The sequence below is a fragment of the Grus americana genome, chromosome 2 (assembly GCF_028858705.1).
Source record: "Grus americana isolate bGruAme1 chromosome 2, bGruAme1.mat, whole genome shotgun sequence".
NCBI lineage: Eukaryota > Metazoa > Chordata > Aves > Gruiformes > Gruidae > Grus > Grus americana.
The window spans coordinates 94,720,960-94,742,054 of NC_072853.1; the positions used below are offsets into that span (position 1 = coordinate 94,720,960).

At 47.1% G+C, this 21,095-nt stretch overlaps 1 protein-coding gene across 10 annotated transcripts in view; it reads left to right on the forward strand.

The window, feature by feature from the left end:
• The first annotated feature begins 406 nt into the window (after positions 1-406).
• RREB1 (ras responsive element binding protein 1) overlaps positions 407-21,095 on the forward strand; it is a 126,268-nt gene continuing 105,579 nt past the window's right edge. For 4 of the 10 annotated variants that reach the window (XM_054817128.1, XM_054817125.1, XM_054817129.1 and 1 more), the window contains exons 1-2: positions 472-612; positions 707-906. Coding sequence is in view for 2 of the 10 variants with exons in the window: in XM_054817123.1 (XP_054673098.1) it covers positions 867-906 (40 nt within the window). In the remaining 8 variants the exon portion in view is untranslated. Of the gene's footprint in view, positions 423-471; positions 613-706; positions 907-1,336; positions 1,680-5,518; positions 5,609-15,408; positions 15,973-21,095 lie in introns of those variants that run through there. The other 6 variants (XM_054817126.1, XM_054817131.1, XM_054817132.1 and 3 more) reach the window with 4 other exon arrangements.

Below are 21,095 nucleotides of genomic sequence, written 5' to 3' on the forward strand. Positions count from 1 at the left end.
GCCTTCTCCACACGGAGCAGCGGGCTCCTGCCCGCGGCCGCTGTACCTGGTGAGGCGCCGGGCTGGGAGGAGGAGGAGGATGCACAGACATTTCCACGGCCAGCGGAGAGCCCAGATGAATTCCTAAAGCCAGCAGCCGGCAGCGCGTTACCGCCACCGGCCGCCGCTGGCGGCTCCGGATGCGCTCCAGTCCCGAGCGCACGCCGCGGCCGAGGACAGCCGCCGGCTGTCGGGGGACACGCACGCCCGGCTGGGAGCACGGCCGCCGGACGGCCAGGCCCGCCCGGGAGAGCCCCGCGGGCGCGGCCGGTGGAGCGGCGGGAGGGCGCGGGGCGCCGCGTGGCACCTGGCCGTTTCCCCCCCCCCCCCCCCGCGCGCCTGCCCGGGGCATCCCGCTGCTGCGCTGCCGGCGGCGGGGGCCGGTGCGCGGCGGGCCGGGCGGAGGTGGTGGTGGTGGGGGGGGAAGTTGTGCTCGCTCCTGTCCTTAGAGGCGCCCCTCCCCGCGACGAGGGCGAGATAGAGATGCTATTTGCAACAGGCTGCTGCTGCCGCCGCGGTAGCGCGTCCCCGGGAGAGGAGCCGGAGCGACACGTGATGTGTCTCCTTATCAGGGTGCGCGGGGCAGCGCGGGGGCGGGCAGGGGGCGGGGGCGCCCGCGGAGCGCGGCGCGGCGGGGTCCCTAACCGTGCCCATCTCTCCCCTCCAGGGAGGCGCGGAGGACGGGAAGTTAGCGCGGAGTTGATGAACTTTGCACATCCACAGAAACGCCATTTTGATTCCTTTTTCCGGAACAAGTTTGCGGCTCCCTCCCGTGCGCGCTCCCCCCGGCGCGCCCCCGCGCCCCCCCAACGGCCCATCCTCCCGGCATGTCGCGGCGCAAGCAGCCCAGCCCCAGCAAAGTCCGGCGTAAGTACCGCGGGGCTGCCCGGCCGCCGCGCTCCCTCACAAAGGGCAGGAGCGTGCCTTAACTCCAGAGGGATCTCTTTTTTTTGCTTCTTTTTCTTAACGGGGGGGGGGGGGGAGAAGAAAGAGGAGGAAAAATAAACTTCTGGGAGGGGGCAGGCGCGGGGAGCGAGGACGTTGCAGCGTGTCGGCTGGTCGCGCGACTTCTTTAGAAAATTAAATGGTTGTTAGGAGGGGAAAAAAAGTTTCCTTTAAAAAAAAAGAGGAGGAAAAAAAGTTCCCTGGCAGCGGTGGAGATGATGATGAGTTCGTGCAGCCTCCCTCTTCCCTTCCCCCGCTCCTCCCTCTCCTCTCCTCCCTCCGCGGCTCCTGTTTTTTTTTTTTTTTTTTTTTTTTTCCCCTTCCCTGTTGCAGACTTTCTACCAACCAGCGGCACCAGCCGCGGCGTTTTGCCTTCAGGACCTGATGCTCATCCATATTAAACCGTCTGAGCTCAGGAATCCGGCCAGATCATCCCCCCCCCCCTCCTGCTGCAAAGTTTATTTTTAACCAGCCACCGCCACAATTTGGATGGGGCTGCGAGGAAGCAACATCTTTTAGCCCGGCTCGCCCCCGTCTCCCGAGCCCGCAGCCGGTTGCCTTTTAACTTTTCCTTCGGGCTTACTTTCCTGCCGGCGGTGGCGGCGGGTCCCGCGGCGGCCCCTGCCCGCTTTTCCCGGACGGGGAGGGCCGCGTCGGAGCTGGGAAGTTGGGATGAAGGCGCTCCTTCTTCGCAGGTACAGCCGGCTTGCGCCGCGCATCTCTCCGCTGACTTTCCGCCCCCCCTCTATTCCCCCCCCGGCGGGGCCGGCCGGCCGTGCCTACCCTTCCCTGGTACCCCGGTACCTCTCCTCTCTCCTCTCTCCCCCTCTTTTTTATTTTACTTTATTTTTGCCCCTTTCCTCCTCTTTCTCCACCAACACCCCCCCCTCCGCGGTAGGGACGTGCGTGTCCTTTCCCCTCTCGGCCTGCGCGGCGGTGGGGGGGAGCCAGGCCCGGGGAGGGGGGGGCGCTGCCCCCCGCGGGTCCTCCCCGTCCCGCTGCCTTTGTGCGGTGCCAGGGACACATCCCTGCGCGGCGGAGCCAGCGGCGGGCAGGGACGCCCGGGCGGCGTCACCACTACAGGAAGGAGCCGGGCAGCATCCGAGCCGGGGGGGGGGTGGTGGTGGTGGGTCCAGCCCAAGGCCGCCCTCGCCCCCTTCACCCCCCCATCATGGCGGGGGGGTGGGGGGCAGTGGAGACACCCACCCCCCCCGCAGCGACGGTGTTTCGGGTGAAAACAAAGTTTCGGGCCGCGCGGCTGCCGCCCCCCCTCCGCCAGCGCCGCGGTGCCCCGTGCGGATGGGAGCCAGCCGCGACCCGTCTCTCAGGCGACTGCGCTCCCCATCGCCGTTGCTACGGGCCGGGACCCCCCCCCCGGGGGCTCCGCGGGGGCCGCGGTGAGGATGCGAGGCAGATCCTCCCGCCCACTTAATAATGCTCGGGCTGGGCTCTCCCCCCACTCCCCATCCGCCGACGGTGCAGGGGCGCGGGCCGGGCCGGGCCGGGCGCGGCTGTTGTTGGGCAGAGCCGGGCCGGGCCGGGCCGAGCTGGGCCGGGCCGGGCCGGGCCGCGGGGAGCGCGGCGCGCCGAGATGCTGCAACTTTTTTTTTTTTTCAGCAGAGGAGGGAGGGCGGTGGATTGAACTTTGTCATGTCGCAGATAAGTTTCCTCTGGCTTCTTCTCCCTGCACTTCTCCCCCGCCTCCCCTCTGCACGAACGCTTGCTTTCTCCCCCCCCCATTTTTTCTTTACTTTTTTTTTTTTTCCCCTTTTTCCCCTTTTCACCTCTCGGCTGCAGTGTCTTCGCCTGCTCGGCATCCTCGCCGGGTTACGCAGGAGGAGGAGAGTGCTTCTCCTGGCTCAGCACATTTCCCTGCCCGGCCCAGCTGCGCACCCCGCGGAGGCCCGGGCGCCTCCGTGCCCCGCCGCCCTCCCACGGCTGCACCGGGGTGTCCGGCCTGGAGCTGATGCTCTGGTCCTGCCTGCCGAGGAGCCAGCATCTTGCCCGGGAGCCACCAAACTGATTTTTGGAGGGAAGAGAGGGGGAACCAAGCATCCAGTTTTAATCCCAACTCCCTCTTTTCTCCTGTCTTCTGTTGTAGATAAGATCAAGTGTGGTTACGTATTTGAGAAAGTAGCTGCACGTCAGCTAGTTCAGTGTGATTTGGGGGCAGTGGTCTAGGAGAAACAGCAAATGCAGTTGATGTTTCTTACCATTCCAACACCCAGCCTCGTGCCTTGGAAAAAAAAAATTGCTTATTAACAACAGGAGCGGTTGCTAAATAAACGCTGTCTTGTCACCCCTGCAGCGCACAGTAGACAGCTGTTATGATGGCTAAAGTTTTTTCGTTGAGGTCTGTCGTTTTGACACAAGCACTGAGTTTTGTTACCGCAGTTCCTGTTTTCCACAGGGTCAGTGTGCGTGAAAGGGATGCTGTGACTCAGGGTCAGGCCAGCCATATTTGTTTTAGGTTTTAATTTTCTCTTTGAAGACTTAAGGGTATATAGTCTTTTCTCGATGTGCTTGCATAATGCCGATTAGCCTTAACGGGAGTTGGGTACATGCAGGGAAGAATAGGCCCTTTTGTTTGTTAGAAACCCAGAAACAGCATGAATCCATCATCTAATCAATCAAGAGTACCGGGGCTCTCCCTCACCTGCCGGCAGGGACACGTACAGCCTCCTCTCTTGCTACAGGGCAGCTGTGCTCAGCCCGATGTGGCCTCTTGCGGTCCCTCACCTTCCTCCTCCCGGCAGCCGTATTTGGAACTGAATCATATTATGTAGTTGAAAAAACACCATCCTTCAAGTACAATCCAGTAAACTTTTTTCCTGCTCTAATTTCACAGGCAGCTTCTAGTTGTCAAACTCTTGTTTGTCCATCAGTAGTGACTATGTAGCTACTCTTACATGTTTCTTTTAATAACTAATGAACCTAAAGAATATATATTTTTGGCTTGCTATTAAGACAGAATATAACAGGGTGTTTGCTGACTTTTTCTGAGGTGTTCGTTTGTTTTTTCACTGGACCTGGGTGTTTGAAACTTCATTTGCTTGCAGATTTCAGTGTAGTGAAACATCTTACTCAGACTGGGCTCACTCAGGTTGTGTGCCCATTCTTTACTCTTTACAATATTCAGTGACCCTCTGATCAGATGGCTTTTTGTTTTGATTCTGAGGGTCAGGAGATTCTTGAAGTTTCAAAACTGGGAAAGCTGAATGTCTTCATTATCTGTTGGTAATATCTATAATCTCCTTTGATACCAAAGGCAAGTGCAGTCTTTCCCAAGGCATACAGACATTGACTTCTGTAGTGCTTTTCTCAGTCCTTAAGGATTTTATCACTTTGCCTACATCAAAGTCACACTACAATCATAACAGCAGCTTGACTTTAGCCTGTGAAAGTTTCTTCTTAAGCAGAAATAGTTTGGATTGCTCTCAGTTGGCTTTCTCATTTAAATAAAAACTGTTCATGTGCTAACATTGTATAGATTAAAAACATATAGATAAATCCCTTTGGTTGTGTTCATTATCCCTTGTAAAAGTAGGTGGTGCTTAGAAGGTCATAGGATAAGTGTTGCTAAGCAGCTAAACAGAAGGATGCTAAAATTAACCTGCGTGTTTTTCTAAGGGATTCACTTTTTAAGTTGCAATACATTTTTTATTGACTTAAAATACATTTTTCGATAGTAAAACATCTGAAAAAATACTTAGGTGCATGAATAAAGCTTTCCAGGGGACTGTGTCGAGTGTTCAAGTTATCTACATACAGGAGTAATTCCACCCTCCCCCAGTATGCCTAAATTTTACCAGCATTGGGCCCTCGATTTGTGCCCTTTGCAAGTGTCCTTGCAGAGTTATCTGTTGCTCCAAGAGCATCTGATGTATGTTGGATAACAGCCTGTAGGGACAGTCTTGGGAAAAAAGAAACTGCAAAGGTTCCCCAGGAACAGGCAGAAAACAAGTAAATCCTGTTAGTCTGAAATCCATGCATGTGCAGAAAAAGCCCCTTTTAACTTTTTGATGAATGATGCCTACATTTGGAAATCTGTGTTTTAGGTATACACTCTTAAAACATGTGAAATCATGTCTCTTTCAGCACAGTAAAGGTTTTAAAATGAGTGCGTTATTGGACCATGTTACTGGGCCAGTTTGAGAGAGCTGCCTTGGTGATGTGGTGGCTTCTTTCTTGGGAGGTAATTGTAGAGGAGGATGGTAGTGCAGCTTTTGGTTCTCCTGAAGGTAGCGAGAATGCCTGTTGCTCCATGTCTTTTTCTTTTACCTCCCTTTTGAATTCAAGCAAGATGGTCAGTCATGGGATTACAGCTTTAAAATACACTTTTTCAAGAGTATTCTGCAGCTTGGAAGGAGGCCAGGAACTGTTTCGTGTCCTTTTGAGTACAGCTCCATCATGGATGGAGTGCTCAGGTATGCTGCAGCTTTGCTGGGAAGCATCTCAAGGAGCAGATGTAAACTTTGGGGGTGAGAAGGAATTGCCCTCTGAGACCGCACAATGGCTTGTTTCTTGTTTTTAGGTGGGAGATCTGACTTGCCAAATTGTTGCTCAGCAGTCAAAGCAGATTCTCTTTGGGGGTACATATGAGGAATCCTTTGTATGTGTTGAGGTTTGTTTTTTGTTGGTTTTTTTGGGGGGGTGTGTGTTAAATATCCTACGTAAATGAGCGACTATGGGAGCTGTGTCATGTCGTCCCCGTGTCATCGTGTCCCCCCCGCGTCGTTGTGTCCCCCCCACCCTCAGAAGCATCTTTATAGGCAGTGATTTCAAAGGCAGGACTTGGGTATCTTTGAAAGTGCCACTCTCTGGTGATAGACGGAAAAGTTAGCTATTTGTGTGGAGCCAGGAAGGGCTTGAAACTTGCAGAGCTTTGCCAGGCCAGGTTTGGTTATCAGCATTTGATTACAAATGAAAATAGGTGAGGTTGGCTGAGGTGGGAAGTGCTGGCTCTGTTCTGGGGTACTTCTGAACAGGAATTTCAGGAGCATTGACTCTTTGTTCTTCTTCAGTGCAAGAAATCTGATGATGGCTTATCTTTGATGTTTGCCAGTCATGATGTTTTTCCCACCTGAAGGTGTTCCCTCCGCCCCACCCTGCCCCTCTGTTTTGAATAGCAACATTTGAGGGCCAGTAACTTAGAAGAGTGTGGGCTTCCAAGGCAGCAGTACCAGAGCATCTCACCCCCCTTCCCTCAGCATTTTGCTCAGAGCAGGGTGACAAAACTTACTTAGAGTTCAGGCCAGTGCTTTATTATGAAATATTAAAAGTACAAATAATTGCCAGCTGGGGCATATGCTGTGGACTCCCGTTGGTTGGCTTGTTTGTGTTGTGCTGGAAAAGGGTCAGAACAAGGAAAAGGGCCTGGACAAAAGGGAGAAGAGGCAGTGGGATACTTGGCTCGCGGCTGTGTCGGTGTTAAACCTGTTAGAGCAGCCTCCTGTAGTCAGAAAGGAATCGTCCTGGTGTAGCTGAGCAGCACCTGGACCTGTGCTTCCCTTAGAAACAACACAGGCCTTCTGGTGTATCCCACTTTCTTTTTTTTTCTTTCCTTGCCTTCTTTTTTTTTTTTTTTTTTTTTTCTAATAGTGGCATTTCAGCTTTCAGGTTGGCCAGCCCAGCAATCAATAAAGGTGGTTGCCTTTGAATAGGTGCTTTACACAAAAGAAGTAGTCGATGGGTGGAGACTTGTTTATTCAGAGTGATTCAACTAAGTAAGGCTAAGAGAATCTGAATACCTCTTTAAAGATGTAGAGAAAGGCAGCTGTTTTAACAAGAGGATTCACCTGCAGAGTCCCAGCCATCGGCAGAGGTGCTACAGCAAGGGAAAAGAAAAGCTGTCAAAATCCCCCACGGGGTGTTGTTAGGCTCCCGAACTAAAATAGGTATTCCAAAGACCATTAGAGAAGGAGGCCTTTCAGGCCTTGATTACGTCTTCATCCCCATTGCTCATCTTCCCATAGAAATACTTGGAATGCAACTTTCAAATTCCACTGTTTTCCTGCACCTAACCATCCTGAGCAAAAATGTTTTGTGTTTAATCTTATTTATTTACTTATTTAATCTCAGGATTTCTAGAGATCTTTTTCCTTTTCAAGAAGACATTCCCTCATCCTGGTGCTTGAAGTGTCTTTGAAGGTCTCTTTCCATGAGGGATGTTATTTGTGTAGAGCTCTCAAAAAGTGTGGGAGAGCTGGCTGCACACAGTGGACAAGTGACTTCCCAGTGTAATTTCTGTCATCTTTGAAAAACTGAATTTTGACTTTTAAGTCACTCTGGGTAAAAAGTAGGTTAAACGTCTTTGATATTTTCTATGCTGATGTGCCTGAGTGACTTGCTAATTCACTTCTAAAACATAAATGTATTTTGTGGTTAATATTGGAAGTGGCAGCCTGTGATACATGTAAGACTTTTCCACTTGTCATCTCCTGGTGGATATTTTGGCAGGTGTTAGCACGTGCTTTCTTGAAACAGCACAAACGTACTCGTAGGAGTTTTAGGAATGGGTGGCCTGCATCATCCGTCCTTTGAAAACGGAGGATGATCATCCATTGACAAACCTTTTTTTTTTAGTTGATTTAGGTATGTGCTTCTCTGAAGATGAGAGAAGCAGAACGTTCACGTTGAAGTGTAGCTGGCCTTTGCTTTTATTGTGTGTGATTAGCTGCCTTTAACTCAAGCCCTTGTTAGTCCCGTTTTGTACAGCAGGTGATGTCAGTGTTCAGGTGTATCGGTACCTGGGAGTGCTTTGCTCAGAGTGCTTGCATCACAGCAATAAATTCCATTCCTGTGTTCAGGCCACGCTCCTTCACACTGCTAACATTACGGCTTGGACAAGGGAGAGTTGCTCTGGATTTTGCACCAATAAGCAGCAGGACTTCTATTTCCTTTAGGGAGCAATATCACTTAATTTGGGCCACTCACAGCTTTGGGTAAGGGAGAGAACCTAGTTTAAGTTCCTCTTTTTGTTATACAAAATGCATTTTCTTCATTAAATTAAGTTCATTATATCTCATTGCTCTTAGTGTTTTGCGAACATGAGAAGCAGCCAGGACTTGAATACCTGTGTGCTGTTCTTCATTTGTGTGTGCATTTTTTCTGATGTTGATGCAGTTGCCTGTGTATTGAGGACAACAGGTGGCTGTGGTGTGTTGTGCATGTGCTTGCTTGCTTCATCCCCTCCCTCTCCCCAGAAGCCTTATGGTATCCTGAATCGGTGTTCACTTGGATAACTTTTAGCACAACTCACATATTTTGCTGTCTATACATCCTGATGCTTTTGGATGGAAGGAAGGAAAGCTGCGGGAAGAGGCTTGCTTTTTAAGTGAGACACTGAAGGAGACGCTGAAGTGGAAGTGCATGCTGTAGAAGCTGGTTGTGGAGGAGATGTAGCTGGGTTACTAAGGGCTTCCATTTGTGAGGTTTGACTGTTATTTTCCAGGGGAAGAAGTATCAGTGCAATGACAAGTGCTTCTCTACAGAGACGTAACTTATGCCTTGTATTATGTTGATTTGGAGGGTATACTTATTTTGCTGTGTTTTTCTAACAGCTGCAGGTATAATTTGTTCTTCCTCCTTATCACATGGTTCAGCCAGGTGTTGCTTAGTACATTTCCAAGTAAGGTTCAAGACTGTGGTCCTTGGCAGCTTCTGGAACAAGTCCTGGAGCAACTTCCAGCCTTTACAGCAGATAGGTGGCTTTTCTGCTTGGTGAGATCTCCTGGCAGTCTTTGAACTGTCAGGAGCCTGACTCTCCATGTTCCAAAAGGGTGAAGAGGGCTGTACCACAGTGCCGCTATTTCCCTGGTGTAAACTCAGTTTATTGTTAGAAACTGTGCTTTTCTTTAAATAGGGAAGATTTTATTTTCATATCAGTGCTACCTACACTTTGTGGGATAAATCTTCTTCATCCTCTGTCTCCATTCCTCCTTTTTGGGAAATGGCAGTGTCTTTTTGCTGAGTGTGAAGTGGCCACAATGTTTGACCTAACCAGAGGGTGAATTGCTAGGGGTGGGTGAAATGATCCGTACCTCAGAGTGGATGCCGGTTACCTTGGGAGGAAGCCATGCAGATTATAAACTCTGCAGGAAGGAACTGGTGGATTCTGTAAACTCTGCAGCCCCGCTAACTGCAGTTCAAGCAATTCCCAATCTCTACTTGCAAAGCTTTTGGAACTTGTAAGCTCTTTAAATCTAGTGACTGAGGATTTTCCATCATTCTCTTTTCCCTTGAGAAACAAAAAAAAGATAGAAATAAATGGTAAGGTTACTAATTTTAAATGCTCAAAAGTCAGCAAACAAAAGTTAAGGTGTTCACAGAACAGTTAAGTGGGCCGAGCTGAACACAGATCGTGCCCCATTACGGTTGCTGCTATGTGTTAAATAAATCAATAGATGTGTAAATAGTATGTAGAAGTGGAAAACGTGGCTTCATTTGAATCAACAGCAAAATTCTTTCAGGCTTCACTGGACTAAGATTTTATGTGGGGTATATATACAGCTGAAAGCTCTTGAGCATTCATAGCATGAAAGACGCCAGGAAACTTTAAAAAACTGAAACACTAATAGTGTCTTTTTATTTTTCTGGTGCTTGAAATTCCTACAGGTGTAGTTATGAGGTCAGTGCATCTATTTTCGGAGCTTGTTTGATAAACAGCAAACTGAATTTGTGATATAATAGCCTGTTTTGACTAAATTCTCTTCCATACTGGTTTTGGGCATCGCTGAAACAGTGTGGCCATTGCTGCATCCCTCTTCTAAATCCTAGAGGCTGGGCTTTAACTTTCTTGAGTATATTTGCTCTGATGAGTGGGAGGAGGACTTGTCCTTCCCTGCAGGAAAAGGGGAATGTAGCGTATTCTCCCCAAGGATGGATCTGGGGCAGAGATGGCCCCTGCGTGTTTGGGGCCAGAGTTTGTATTTACACCATTGCATAACTCTTAATCTCCATAGGAAAAGATGTGGGTTAGTGGATTTGCAACGCCACAGACTTGCATGTGGCCATGGTCTGCCTGATAGCCGACGACGTATGCTAGTATTGCATAGTAGATGTACTGATGCCTGCCTGGGATCGTTCTGGAGTATTGGGTGACCCTGTGCAGAAGGATCTGCTGTTGCCTGACTTTTGACCTCATGCATTGGCAGCGTCTTTCGTGCCTGCACTGCCTGAATCGTCTGACTTGCAGTAAATGTTTCCGTTTGTGTGCTTGCTGTCTTTTCAAAATGATTGCTGAAAAGTATTTGGGCCAAAAATAATTCACACTGGACAAGAAGATGCCAACAGCATGTGCAAATTGTACACTGTAGTTACTGTCCCAGCTAGTGAATCAAACAGAGCTGCACAACCCAGTAGCACAGATGTGGATTAGGAAAGTCCAGACTGCTGATTTAAAAATTTCCACTATTTCTGGTAATGGATGTTTATAAGAGCTGCCTAGTCCAAAGACCCAAGAAATGAGCTGCTGGTGGTCTTTGTTTAATTCCCAGTATACAGATGCCAAGTGTTATGCTTTGATTTCCTACACTGTATACTCTTCGGGGCAGGGATCAGCATTCAATTACTGAGTTTTGAAAAGCCACCTAACACATTGTGGAACTGACCTGCTCGGCACTACCTCAGTATAAATGTTTAATTATAACTATCTTCTTACCCCATAGTGGAGCCTTTCCAGATATCAAGGTTGAGGCATGCTGGGAACCTGCACTGCTGCTGCTGCGGTGTCTGCATATAAACAGAGCTTTGGTTGCAAGGCAGAATTTGGGCAGCTCTCATAAATGCCTAGTTTGCACATGAGGGACAAAGATTATTTTTTTATTTTTGGGGGGATCTGTGTCTGGTGGTTTGGTTTAGAAGCAAAACCACTCCTAGCTTTAATATGTGTTTTAAAGCATCACAGTCAGACCATGTCGTCCTTTCTCCCTTTTGCTTTAGGTCTGTATGTAAAAATGACAAATGTCAAGGTTCTGAAATTGAGAAATTAGAAGAAGAAACTGGGAACAGAAAGATGTCACGTCCTCAATACGTCACCTTCCCAAGACTAAAATGAAGTGCAATTGCTGGCTCTTGCTGTTCACAAAGTAATCTAATTCTCTTGCCTTGAGTGACTTGTGTTGTAGCTTTAAACTGAATTCTTAAATCATCCCAACAGTGATGTATGTATCATTTGTTATGTTTATACAACATGAAAGCATATGGAGTAATGGAAACATCTAGAAATAAGACCTCCAGAGAAGACTTCCATTTTAATCAGGTTACTTACTTGGATTAAACCAACCCAAATTTAAAACATGTGGGCTCATGTACTAAACTAGTTGCATTTTCAACACTCCAGGGGTCTGTCTAGGAGTTTATTGGTGCGTTGTCTTAGTCTGTCCCAGCAAGCTTTGTAGGAGCAAGCAGTTTGGTGTTACTAAGGTTGGGATAAGCTGATGTCAGATTTTTGTCCACAGTGCATAGCAAGTAGAGGTCAAACACTTGTACAGCCGGTGATACTATGACTTGTTAAGAATGTACGCAGCAGGTCGCTTTTCAAAACATCTTTTGAAAAGCAGCCTGCGAGAGCAGTGCCATGTAGAAGAGACATGCATCTTCCTCTGGCATCAGCAAATGGATGCATCCTATCACATTGGACTGCTGAGCATGTTTAGTCATGTTACTGTAATAAGCTCTGGGAACAGGAATGGGTTCTGCCCTGCTGCGCTTCAGGAAGATTTGAATGAATTTGACTGGTTTGTTCCAGGGAAACTCCTGTTTGTATCTGCTGCTTCTGTGCTGGGTACAGAGAAGGAAGGAGTCGAGTTTGTTTCTTGGCTGAAGGGGGGTTCCTTTGCAGTTCAGGATTGCTAACATTACTGTACTTAAATTATTATCCCTTAGAAGAGGTAAAATTGAAAAAATCCTAAGTAACTCCTAGAATCCTCAGTGTTTCTGGTGCTGATAGTGTACAGATCTACTTGGTTTTGAGAGTCCTCTTTGCCCAGATAAACTGAGTATTAGGGACCCGTCTCTTGCTTCCAGCTGTAGCCTTCAGGCATCCCTCTATCTCCTGCCCCGGTGAATCATCCTACAACATACGCAGATGTAAATTTTAAATGTGCTGTGGTGAGGGTTGCCATCTTTATCCTTTTCATTTTGTCTTAACACAGCTTAGCCTGATGGCTCTCAGGGTATTTTTTAAATTTGCTGGTGTGTGTGTATGTTGGAGGCAAGTCTAGATCACACCAAGCACTGATCCTGCAGACGCTTTAAACACAGGTATAATTCTACTTAAGTAGGTTGTTCTATTTAAGTCAAAATACTGGCATGGGTGAAGTTAGGGGAAGTGTTTTGGGACTGCGGCCTGCGTTTAACTTTCAGAAAAGTTTTCCTGACACAAGCCAGAATCTTTAACCCGTGTGAGCTGCAGCTCCAAACTCCTCTCACTGACTTCAGTTTCTGACCTACTTGAGAAGGTTTTGCTCAGCTGGAGGAAGTGTCACAGGTCTTGCAGCCTGAGAAGAGTTGGTTTTGAAGAGAGATGGCAAGAAGTGGGGCCGTGTACCCAAACTCCTTTGATATACAGTGTCTGCAAGAGTTAAGCGAAAGCACTCCAGCAGCTCATGTGCTCCCTGTGTGTGCATACTTTCCTAATCTTGACATGGGGTCTGAGCTGCAGGCTCCGAGGGCTTACGTGAAGTTGGCTTGGCTGTCACCTTTTCTCTCCCCGGATCTGGCTGCGGCTCAGCATGGGGATGTTCCCCGCCACTGGGATTACCAGCTGCAGATAGCCAGTTGCCTAAAACCTGCCCCCGTGGGGCTGGCAGTGCCGAAAGGTGGCTTGGCACACCTCGCCTGCCCTGGCGCTGCGTCCCGCCCTTGCGGGGAGCAGGAGAGGGAAGAAAAAGTGCTGCGGTGGCCTCTTTCTTGCGTCTGGAAGATGTCTTGCACCCACCTTGCACTCTCAGGTGGGTCTGGGTGAGCTTTCTGCCTCTCATCATTTGGCTGAAGAACAGCTGTCTCCAAGGATGGGTCTGCTTTAAAACAGGGGAACAGCTGTACGGAGCAGGGCCTGTGGGCCGGTCTCTTATGCTGGCAGGCTGTCCCTGCGCATGGGGAGAGGAAAGAGAGAGCACGTGTTTTTCTCCTTTAGGTTACAAAGTCCTAAGGGCAACTTGAGCCTTGCCTGTCCGGGAGGAAAAACTACAGTTCCTTCAATCCATGGAACGCTGTCAAAAATTGCTGAGCATTTCTGACCAGAGGCTGGAAATGAAAGCTGCCTTTTTTTTCCCCTTTTTTTTTTTTGTTGTTTCACTTAGGTTTCCTTGGAAAGGCTGCCAGTGGCCACCTCGCCCCACCCTGCAGACGTGTGGGCGGGAGTGGGGGTAGCCAGCAGGAGGGAACATCACCAAAAAGGCAGAGCGACTTGGCTCTTGGCCATGCACAGGAGCAGGAACAGCTGCCTAGATGGCCCCCAGAGCCTCACTGATGTCAGCATAACCAGTGCTCCTTAAAATGCGGCACCGTGTGTGGGGGGCGAGGGGGAGCAGGGCTGGGAACAGTTTTAGGGGGTATGCAGTATGTAAAACAACCTCTGTGATTTTTTTTTTTTTTTCTTCCCCCTCTTCAAAACAGACCTCTGCTTTCTATAGGAACGGGAAGGTTTTGCATGAGTGAGTGAGAGTTATGAGAAATTCATAAAAGTAGAACAAGTTAGCGAAAGCAAGGAACAGAAAGAATACTTGGTGTAAAATTTGTGTGTGTTTGCGGTGTGTCTGTTTGCTTGTTTTTTTTTCCTTTTAAGAGAAACATGGCTAGGAACATTTGGGCATTGTTGGCTAAATCTGTCAGTCCCATTCCCTTCTCTCTCCCCTATGTTGTCTCTGAGAACCTGTCACAGTGTGACAGATCGTACTGTCAAACATCATACTGCGTTTGAAAAGTATCTGGCTTGCCATATGAAATACGGCAGGATGTGGCATCCTGCAGGGAGCATGTTATGTGTGCTCGCTTGGCCTCCTGCACTTGCTTGAGCAGAGGAAGGGAATGCACATCAGAAGAACACAGTTGTTCGCAGCTCCCTTCCACTCCTCTGTGTTGATCCAGAGAGATGGCACTTCGCGTTAAGCCATGAGGTTTACCCAAGCTGTCTCTCCTCGTATGTTGATACCAGGTGTCCCTGATGGTGAGAGCCTGTGCGTGGTTAAAGGGTGGTGGGGCTATCTATCTGACCTCGGTGACGTGGGATGCGCAGTGCAAAATCACACCTGCAGTAGGTACTGAACTGAATGAATGCGAGTTCCTCTTGGGTCTGAGATTACTCCTTCCAATTTAGTAGCTAATACAGTAGTTTCCGAAAGTCGCAAGAGAATCTGATGTGTAGCTGGAAGTTCTGAGGGAAGAGGATACCAGCTTTTCCAGAATTGTGCAGCTCAATCACAGAACGAGGTTGGACTGGACATGAAACTGGATTCCAGGGTGACGTGGTGATTGCAGCCTCTGCCGGCTTTGCTTCTTCCCACAGCTGGGGAGTTGATTTTCCCAGTAGGCCTGTGCCAGCATAGTCCTGCTGCTAGTCTTGTGGTGTTACCCCAACACAGAAGTTGTGCTTGAATTGCTTGCAAGTGGTATGCAGTGCACAGATCTAGGCGACAGGGGTAAGCCAGCCTATCCAGGCCTGTTGCAAAGCTGAATTTGCAAAACGCTGTCTCCATCAAGGCCAATGTAATAATAAGTTGCAGAGATTCTGTCTTCAAAAACAAACAGCGTAGCGTAGGCATTTGGGGAGGAGGGCGTTGTGCTCTTTTGTAAAGCTCTTGCTTTTTGTTAACTCAGGTTAACTTCACGAGTCGGATTAACGTTTCCTATAACATTCCAGAATTATTGTCATAATTAGCAAAAAATGACACAGGGTCACAGCAGTTGTATGGGACTGAGAAAACATCTATTCACATTCTTTTCAATTGGGACAGTGGCATGAAGAATTTATTTACTGAATGTCAGAGAGGGAGACAGTAACAGAGGCAGAAAACGAACCTGAATGCTCTAAATCCAGTCCTGTGTCTTCACCATTAGATCATGCTTCCTGTCTAGCATATAAATCCACATAAAAACCTTGGTTCACAAACAGATGACATTCAAGTACTACCAACATTGTAAAATATGGCTAGGGCTAATATATTTGCTCTGACTTTCATCTTGAGTGCCTGGTGGAACACCTGTAAGTATTTACATTTTAACATGAGCTTTTGTGCTTGTGAAAGCAGACAGTTTGACAGCAATGACCTCTCACACAAAAGCTTGAATAAGTGATGAACTTCCAACAAATCCATGACCTGAACTCTGCTGGATGCGTATTGAAGGCGACAAGTTAATATGGCCCGTGGCAGTACCAACAAGAGGCCTGGCTCTGCGCTGGGCTCTTCTGCTGGAGGTGGTCCGTAAATGTGCCTCTAACAACCGTCCCTGCCCAAAGGCCTGGAAGTAAGTGTGCCTGTGCTCACTGCCTAGGTGAGGGCCTCAGGCAAACATTTGCTGCAGAAAGGACTTCAGTTTTTCCGGAGGTTTCTTGTCCTGCTGCTCTGCTCTGATCCTGGGTGAAAGGCTTGGTTTGTGTCGCAGAGAAGGCAGAAGCGTGGATGTGTGTCTTCTCTCCCAAGTGGTGCGCTTCAGAGTTCGCTGTGCTTCAATTGAATTGAGTGGTAGTTAAAACTTCAATTATGGGCAGCTTTGGAGTTGAACACGTTTCTGCTGCAAGCGTGGTAACCTCTGGCAGTCAGACAGGGAAGACAGCTGTGGTACGGTAACCTCTGAAATCACCCTGACCTGAATCACGCTGAAGCTGTGGCTCCAGCGATGTTTCCTCGGGACTGCCCTGTCCTGGAATGAGCAGTTCCTGGTACCTGCTTCTCCAGTGAAACCTGGGTTTGGAGCACAGAATGCCTCTTTAAGCTGACAGAAATGCCTCTGGATCTGTGGCAGAAGGTTTTTTAGTCCTGTGGAGTAAGTCATACTGCATTTTTTGCCTGCAAAACTGAAAACTAGAGGGAGTCCTACTTGTGTCTAATACCGAGTCAGACCAAAAGCGAATCTAGCCCAGGATGCTGATCGATGTGGATTTATCAAAACAGAATATGGCAAAAGGGCACCTATTAATAATTCTTACCTTGTGTAGGCTACCAGCAACGTACAGCTTCTGGAATCTCTTGAGCCAAAGGGTTTTTATATAGGTTCAGTATTTAGGTTCAAGAATCCTTTTTCCTGAGCTTGTCCAGTGGCTTTTTGAACCTGTACAGACACTTGGCATGTTGTGGTGGTGAGTTTTGCAGTTTAACTATGTGCTTTGTTGGAGGGGAGGTGAAGAAACAACCTTCTAAACCTGCCATTTGATGCTTCCACTTGATACCATTTAGGACTTGTACTATGGGAAATAGCAAGTAATTGTTCACTACTGACCTTCTCCATGCCTTTCAGGGTTTTGTGGACCTCTGCTGTATCACCTCTGTGGCTTTCCTCCCAGGTTGGAGTCCCGATCTGAGTATCGGCTATTAATGCAGAAGCTCTTCCATGCTTTTGATTATGCTGTTCACTGAACACTTGTTAAAGCTACAGTTTGCCTTGTTAACATCTATCACAGGCACATGCCAAAAACACTTTATTTGCCTACATATTTATTGCTGTAAGACATATACTTGGACAGGCTTAAAGATTTCCAGGTGCTGCCAGGATTCTCCTCCTCAGCAGCTTTTTTTGGGAAACTTTCTCAGTGTTGGCAGGTTACAAGCAGAAGATGCTGATCGGTGAGGGTGTTTGCAGGTCTGGCTCAGTTACTTCTATCCCGATTGCTTGAGAGCTGCTTGTTTAAAGGGTTCTTTGCTCTCTCTGCCTTCCTTCCCAAATACACTACCGGATTCTAAGAGCAGTGTCCCTGTATCCCTCCATTTAATATTTCCCCCCCAGCAATGGCAGCGTGAAGCGTGCCGTGCATATCTAAAACTTCAGTGAACGCAACTTATCCAGAGACAAGGGGCATTTATCCTTGCCAGCTCTGGGGGTATTTCTTTGAGCTCCACCCAAACCAAGTGATACTGCCCACAAAAATGTTTGCCTGCTTTCCTCATCCAAATGCTAGACTGCTTATGAGATGATAACTAGGATTCACCCATCTGCTTGGTCTTGGCAGGTATCAGAGGAATTGGTTTGAGCTCCTTGAAGTAAAATGTTTATTGATGTAACTCTATTATGTTCCCATCCCCCCCCCCTTTTTTTGGTAGTCTGCCAACCCACTTGTCCACCTGTAGGACTACTCTGTGCTGCTAGACTTGGAAATTTTAATTTTTGCAGCCAAAAGAATTTTGCTTCGGTACTAACCACGCTGCTTGTATTTACTTATGTTAGATCGCTCCCGGGGTGCTTTACAAATTGGTGCCTACAATGCTACTGAAACGCAGCTGCTTCTGAAGTGGAGAGTGAGAAAGGAGAGGTTTAGATCAGGTCATGCTAACCCCTTTCTTTCTCTGTGTAAAGTGCTGCGCATTCTTCAGTACTGACATAGCCTAAAAAGGAACCTTGGCTTTTAAAGCCCTACCTTAACCTGCCTACCAAATGATACATGCTACTTGATTTGTGTTTAGCTGATGAAAAACTTGATTCCAGTTTGCCAGAACTGGGAGCTTAGTTGCACGTAATGTGAAGGATGACACTAGCAATTTCAAGCCTTTTGGTAAAGCCTTTCACAGTGAGACATCAGCTTTATCTAGGTTACTTATTCCCTTTATTAAGCTTCTCAGGATTGATGAAATATAGTGGTCTTAGGAGAAACAAGCCCTGCTCATTGTGTAGTACTGATTTATAAAGATAATCTTTCAATGTTGCTGTGTATAAAACAATTCTAGTAAGCTGTTCAGCACTTACTACTGTACTCTGAGGGCTCTGTGAATTATATAGCGTTTGGAAGTAGCTAGCGTATCTATTTGGAGAAATGAGGCAGGGGCTGTCCTGTGGTTGTACTTCTGACTGTTGAATTGGGAGCTTGTGCTGCTATATTGCAGCTCTACACATTTAGTATCCTAAATTTAAAGTTAATATCCTAAAGGCTGCATGAGGACTGAGGAATGGAGCCTTAGTGTGACATATGCTTTGCAGGTGTGTCTCTGCTCTTGAATGTTAGATCAGGAAAACCTAAAACCTAACATAAAGTCATTGTGTGTGTGTGTAAGCAGTAGGACATGTTTACGTTGCTTTAATTAGTAATTTCTTAACTGCCTTTTTTCTTAGGGTACATATCCTAAATATTAAAGGTCTTAAATATCTTAAAGGTACATCCTAAAATGCTAGGCCAAGAAGCTGATAGGAACTTTTTGTATTTGTCCCCCTGCCTTTCAAATGTTCAATTTTGGCTGGATCGGTTCTCTAACTGACTTGCTGTGCAGCTGATTTAGTTGTGCTGGCACAAGGAAGCAGTGGAGAAGACATAGCAGAGGAGGACAGGACTTCTGATTGCAGTGCCAATAGGACAGATTTTAAAAGCCCATGCAACGGTCATTAAAAAAAATGGTGCTAAAACCATCAAAACAATCTTGTCTTTGTAGCGAAACAGGGGCTGGGAGGAAATGTGGAAGAACCAAGTGGAGTGAGTGCCTTTTTGCCAGTTTATCTTTGCAGGGGCCTCAAATCAACCTTGGATGGAACAGGAGGCATCGCTTGCTAGGATGGATCCAGGAATTCATGCAGCAGTGTTGCTGGGTTGATTAATTCCTGCACACAGAGCCTAATCCAAGCTCGGCTCCATGGGTGGGGGGTCATTAGCAGTGTCTGTTGTATCTGTCCTTGTAGATAGGAACTGCATCTGCTCTGTTGGGCTTAGGATCTTTGCTGGTTTGGAGTTGCAATGTTGAAAAAACAGCACAGCCATTTTCGGGAGGTTTTATTTGAAGATGCTTCATTTTTAACTTGTATATTCTTATCTGCATTCTGGCTTCTAGCTTCGTTGAAGGTAAGAGTAAGCATCCACTCCACGGCTACTATCAGTTCATGGGTATCTTTGTACCATGATGCCAGTAACTGTACTGAAAGAGTGGCAGGTTTATGTTAATAGTCACTTGCCCCCACCACCCCTTTTGCTTTTCCCACTTGCCCCCATCTTTCAGGTACCTTGAGGTGTTTGCCTTCAAAGGTTGTATTTAACACCACTTGTATTTAACACTTTTCTCTCCCACCACTTCAAGGCAAGTATTTTTCCAGGTATGTGACTACAAACAATGCAAAGGAAAAAATCTCAATGGAGATCTGTGTGCGATGTTAGTTATCTCTTTGAAGCTGCCTTTTTCTTAAGTCTTTTGATATTTAGGTATTTCCTCCCAGCTTTCCCCTTTCTGGTGTGTCTTTGCCTGGATAACTAAAAATATTCATAATGATGTTGAATTAGTGACTTCAGAATGGTTTCCTTGGCAACCTGCACGTGCATTTGGCATCATAGGATGAAGAAGCAGTTTATAATCTACAGCAAAACCAGCTTAAGGAGGGGGTTTTGGTTTCCATAATTTGTTTACCCCTTCACCTCTAGCAGTCCATTTCTGTTGTACTGTAACTCAGCTCCTCTTCAGAGATGCTGAGACAAGGGTTTGTGGGGTTTCTCTGTAAGCCTTATCACTAAAATTATCTGAGTAGCCAGTCCTCTTTAATTTTTTCTGTCTTTTACCAACTTTCGTTTCGGCCACTAAAGGGGAAGCAAACTGTAGGCTTTGCCTGGCATGGGAATGAGCAGCTGGAGGAAGGGGAAGAGGTTCTGGAGAGGTGTTGACCCTCAGCGCAAGTGGCACAAAACTACACAGCGTTTGTGTCAAGAGGCTTGAGATTTTCAGCTGTGAAGACAGTCTCATCTTCCCACCTTACCGCACATTCTCTGTCAGCTCTCTAGATGCAAATCTCTTCATTGCATTAGCTGTGCAAAAATTCTGTCGCTTCTATAAATCGGGTCTCCTTTAGCTGTTCTTTCTGCTCCCAAATTAATTTCCATCTTAAGAGAGTATCTTTCTTAATTACGCTTGATATTGTGTAAGGAGATCATGTTTCATCATGTAAGATTGTGGTCCAGGTTTTGTTCTGGCTGAACTGGTACAAATCTGGTGCAACTTTGCCAGTGTCAGTGCAGTGTCCTTTGTGGAAGAAGTTGGTTTGTGTGGCCAGGAGCAGAGTATCAGTCACTGTGTAAGACATACCAGCTTAAAGCAAGTAATAGTGAAGACTGATGTAGGTTTTATTGGGATGTTCAGACTTCTGTTATAAAATATGGAACTAGACGTACACTGAAGGCCAAGTAAGTGCAATAACTGCAACAGCAAGCACATTTCCCGGAAAGTTGTCGTCTTGCAAGAGGACATGGACTGTAAAGGGGCTTTAGAGCATCTGCTCACTTGATACAGGCTCTATCAGTGGTTATCATCAGTTACAATTGGCCATTTGTCTTTAGATTTCTGAAGTTATTTTTTATAACTGTTAGGGGGAGTAGCATGTAAAACAGGGCAGCATGTAGAAATCCAAAACTCCAGCCAAAAGCCACCTCCTTTTTGTGTCTACGTGTTGCAGCTGTCTATCTCTTGGCAGCAGGCAGCCTGTGTAGAATGTGAGGTTTTAGCACTTTAGTGGAAGACTGAATTAAGGAGTTCTGAACTTAAAACATTCTTCTTTTCTAGGGAATTTTCAGTCTTTGCCACTGCTTAGTTATTTGGAGACTATTTGTAGATTTGTTTTTTTTCTTTCAGTAACTCCTTGTATTCACCGTATGAGAAACTGAGGCAGATTGCTAACTCTTTAATTTTCTCAGTTACTCTACAGTTTAGTAATGAGATGAATTGGAGCCAGTTGCACGGATGCCCCAGCTGGGAGGAAATACGAAAAAGAGCGTGTGTATATTTTTTATGGGGAGGAGAGGAAGAAAGGGCAGATTTCAGTTTTTCTCCGTGAAATAGACTTTTGTATAAGCCAAATAAATAACATTTTGTTTAAGGGATGTCAGCATACCGTTTTGGTTTAGGACATGTTGTTTCTGCATAAACTATGGATAGCATCATAGCACTTAGGGCATAGTTACACCTTTTAATCTCCCTTTGTTACACCTGCAAAGG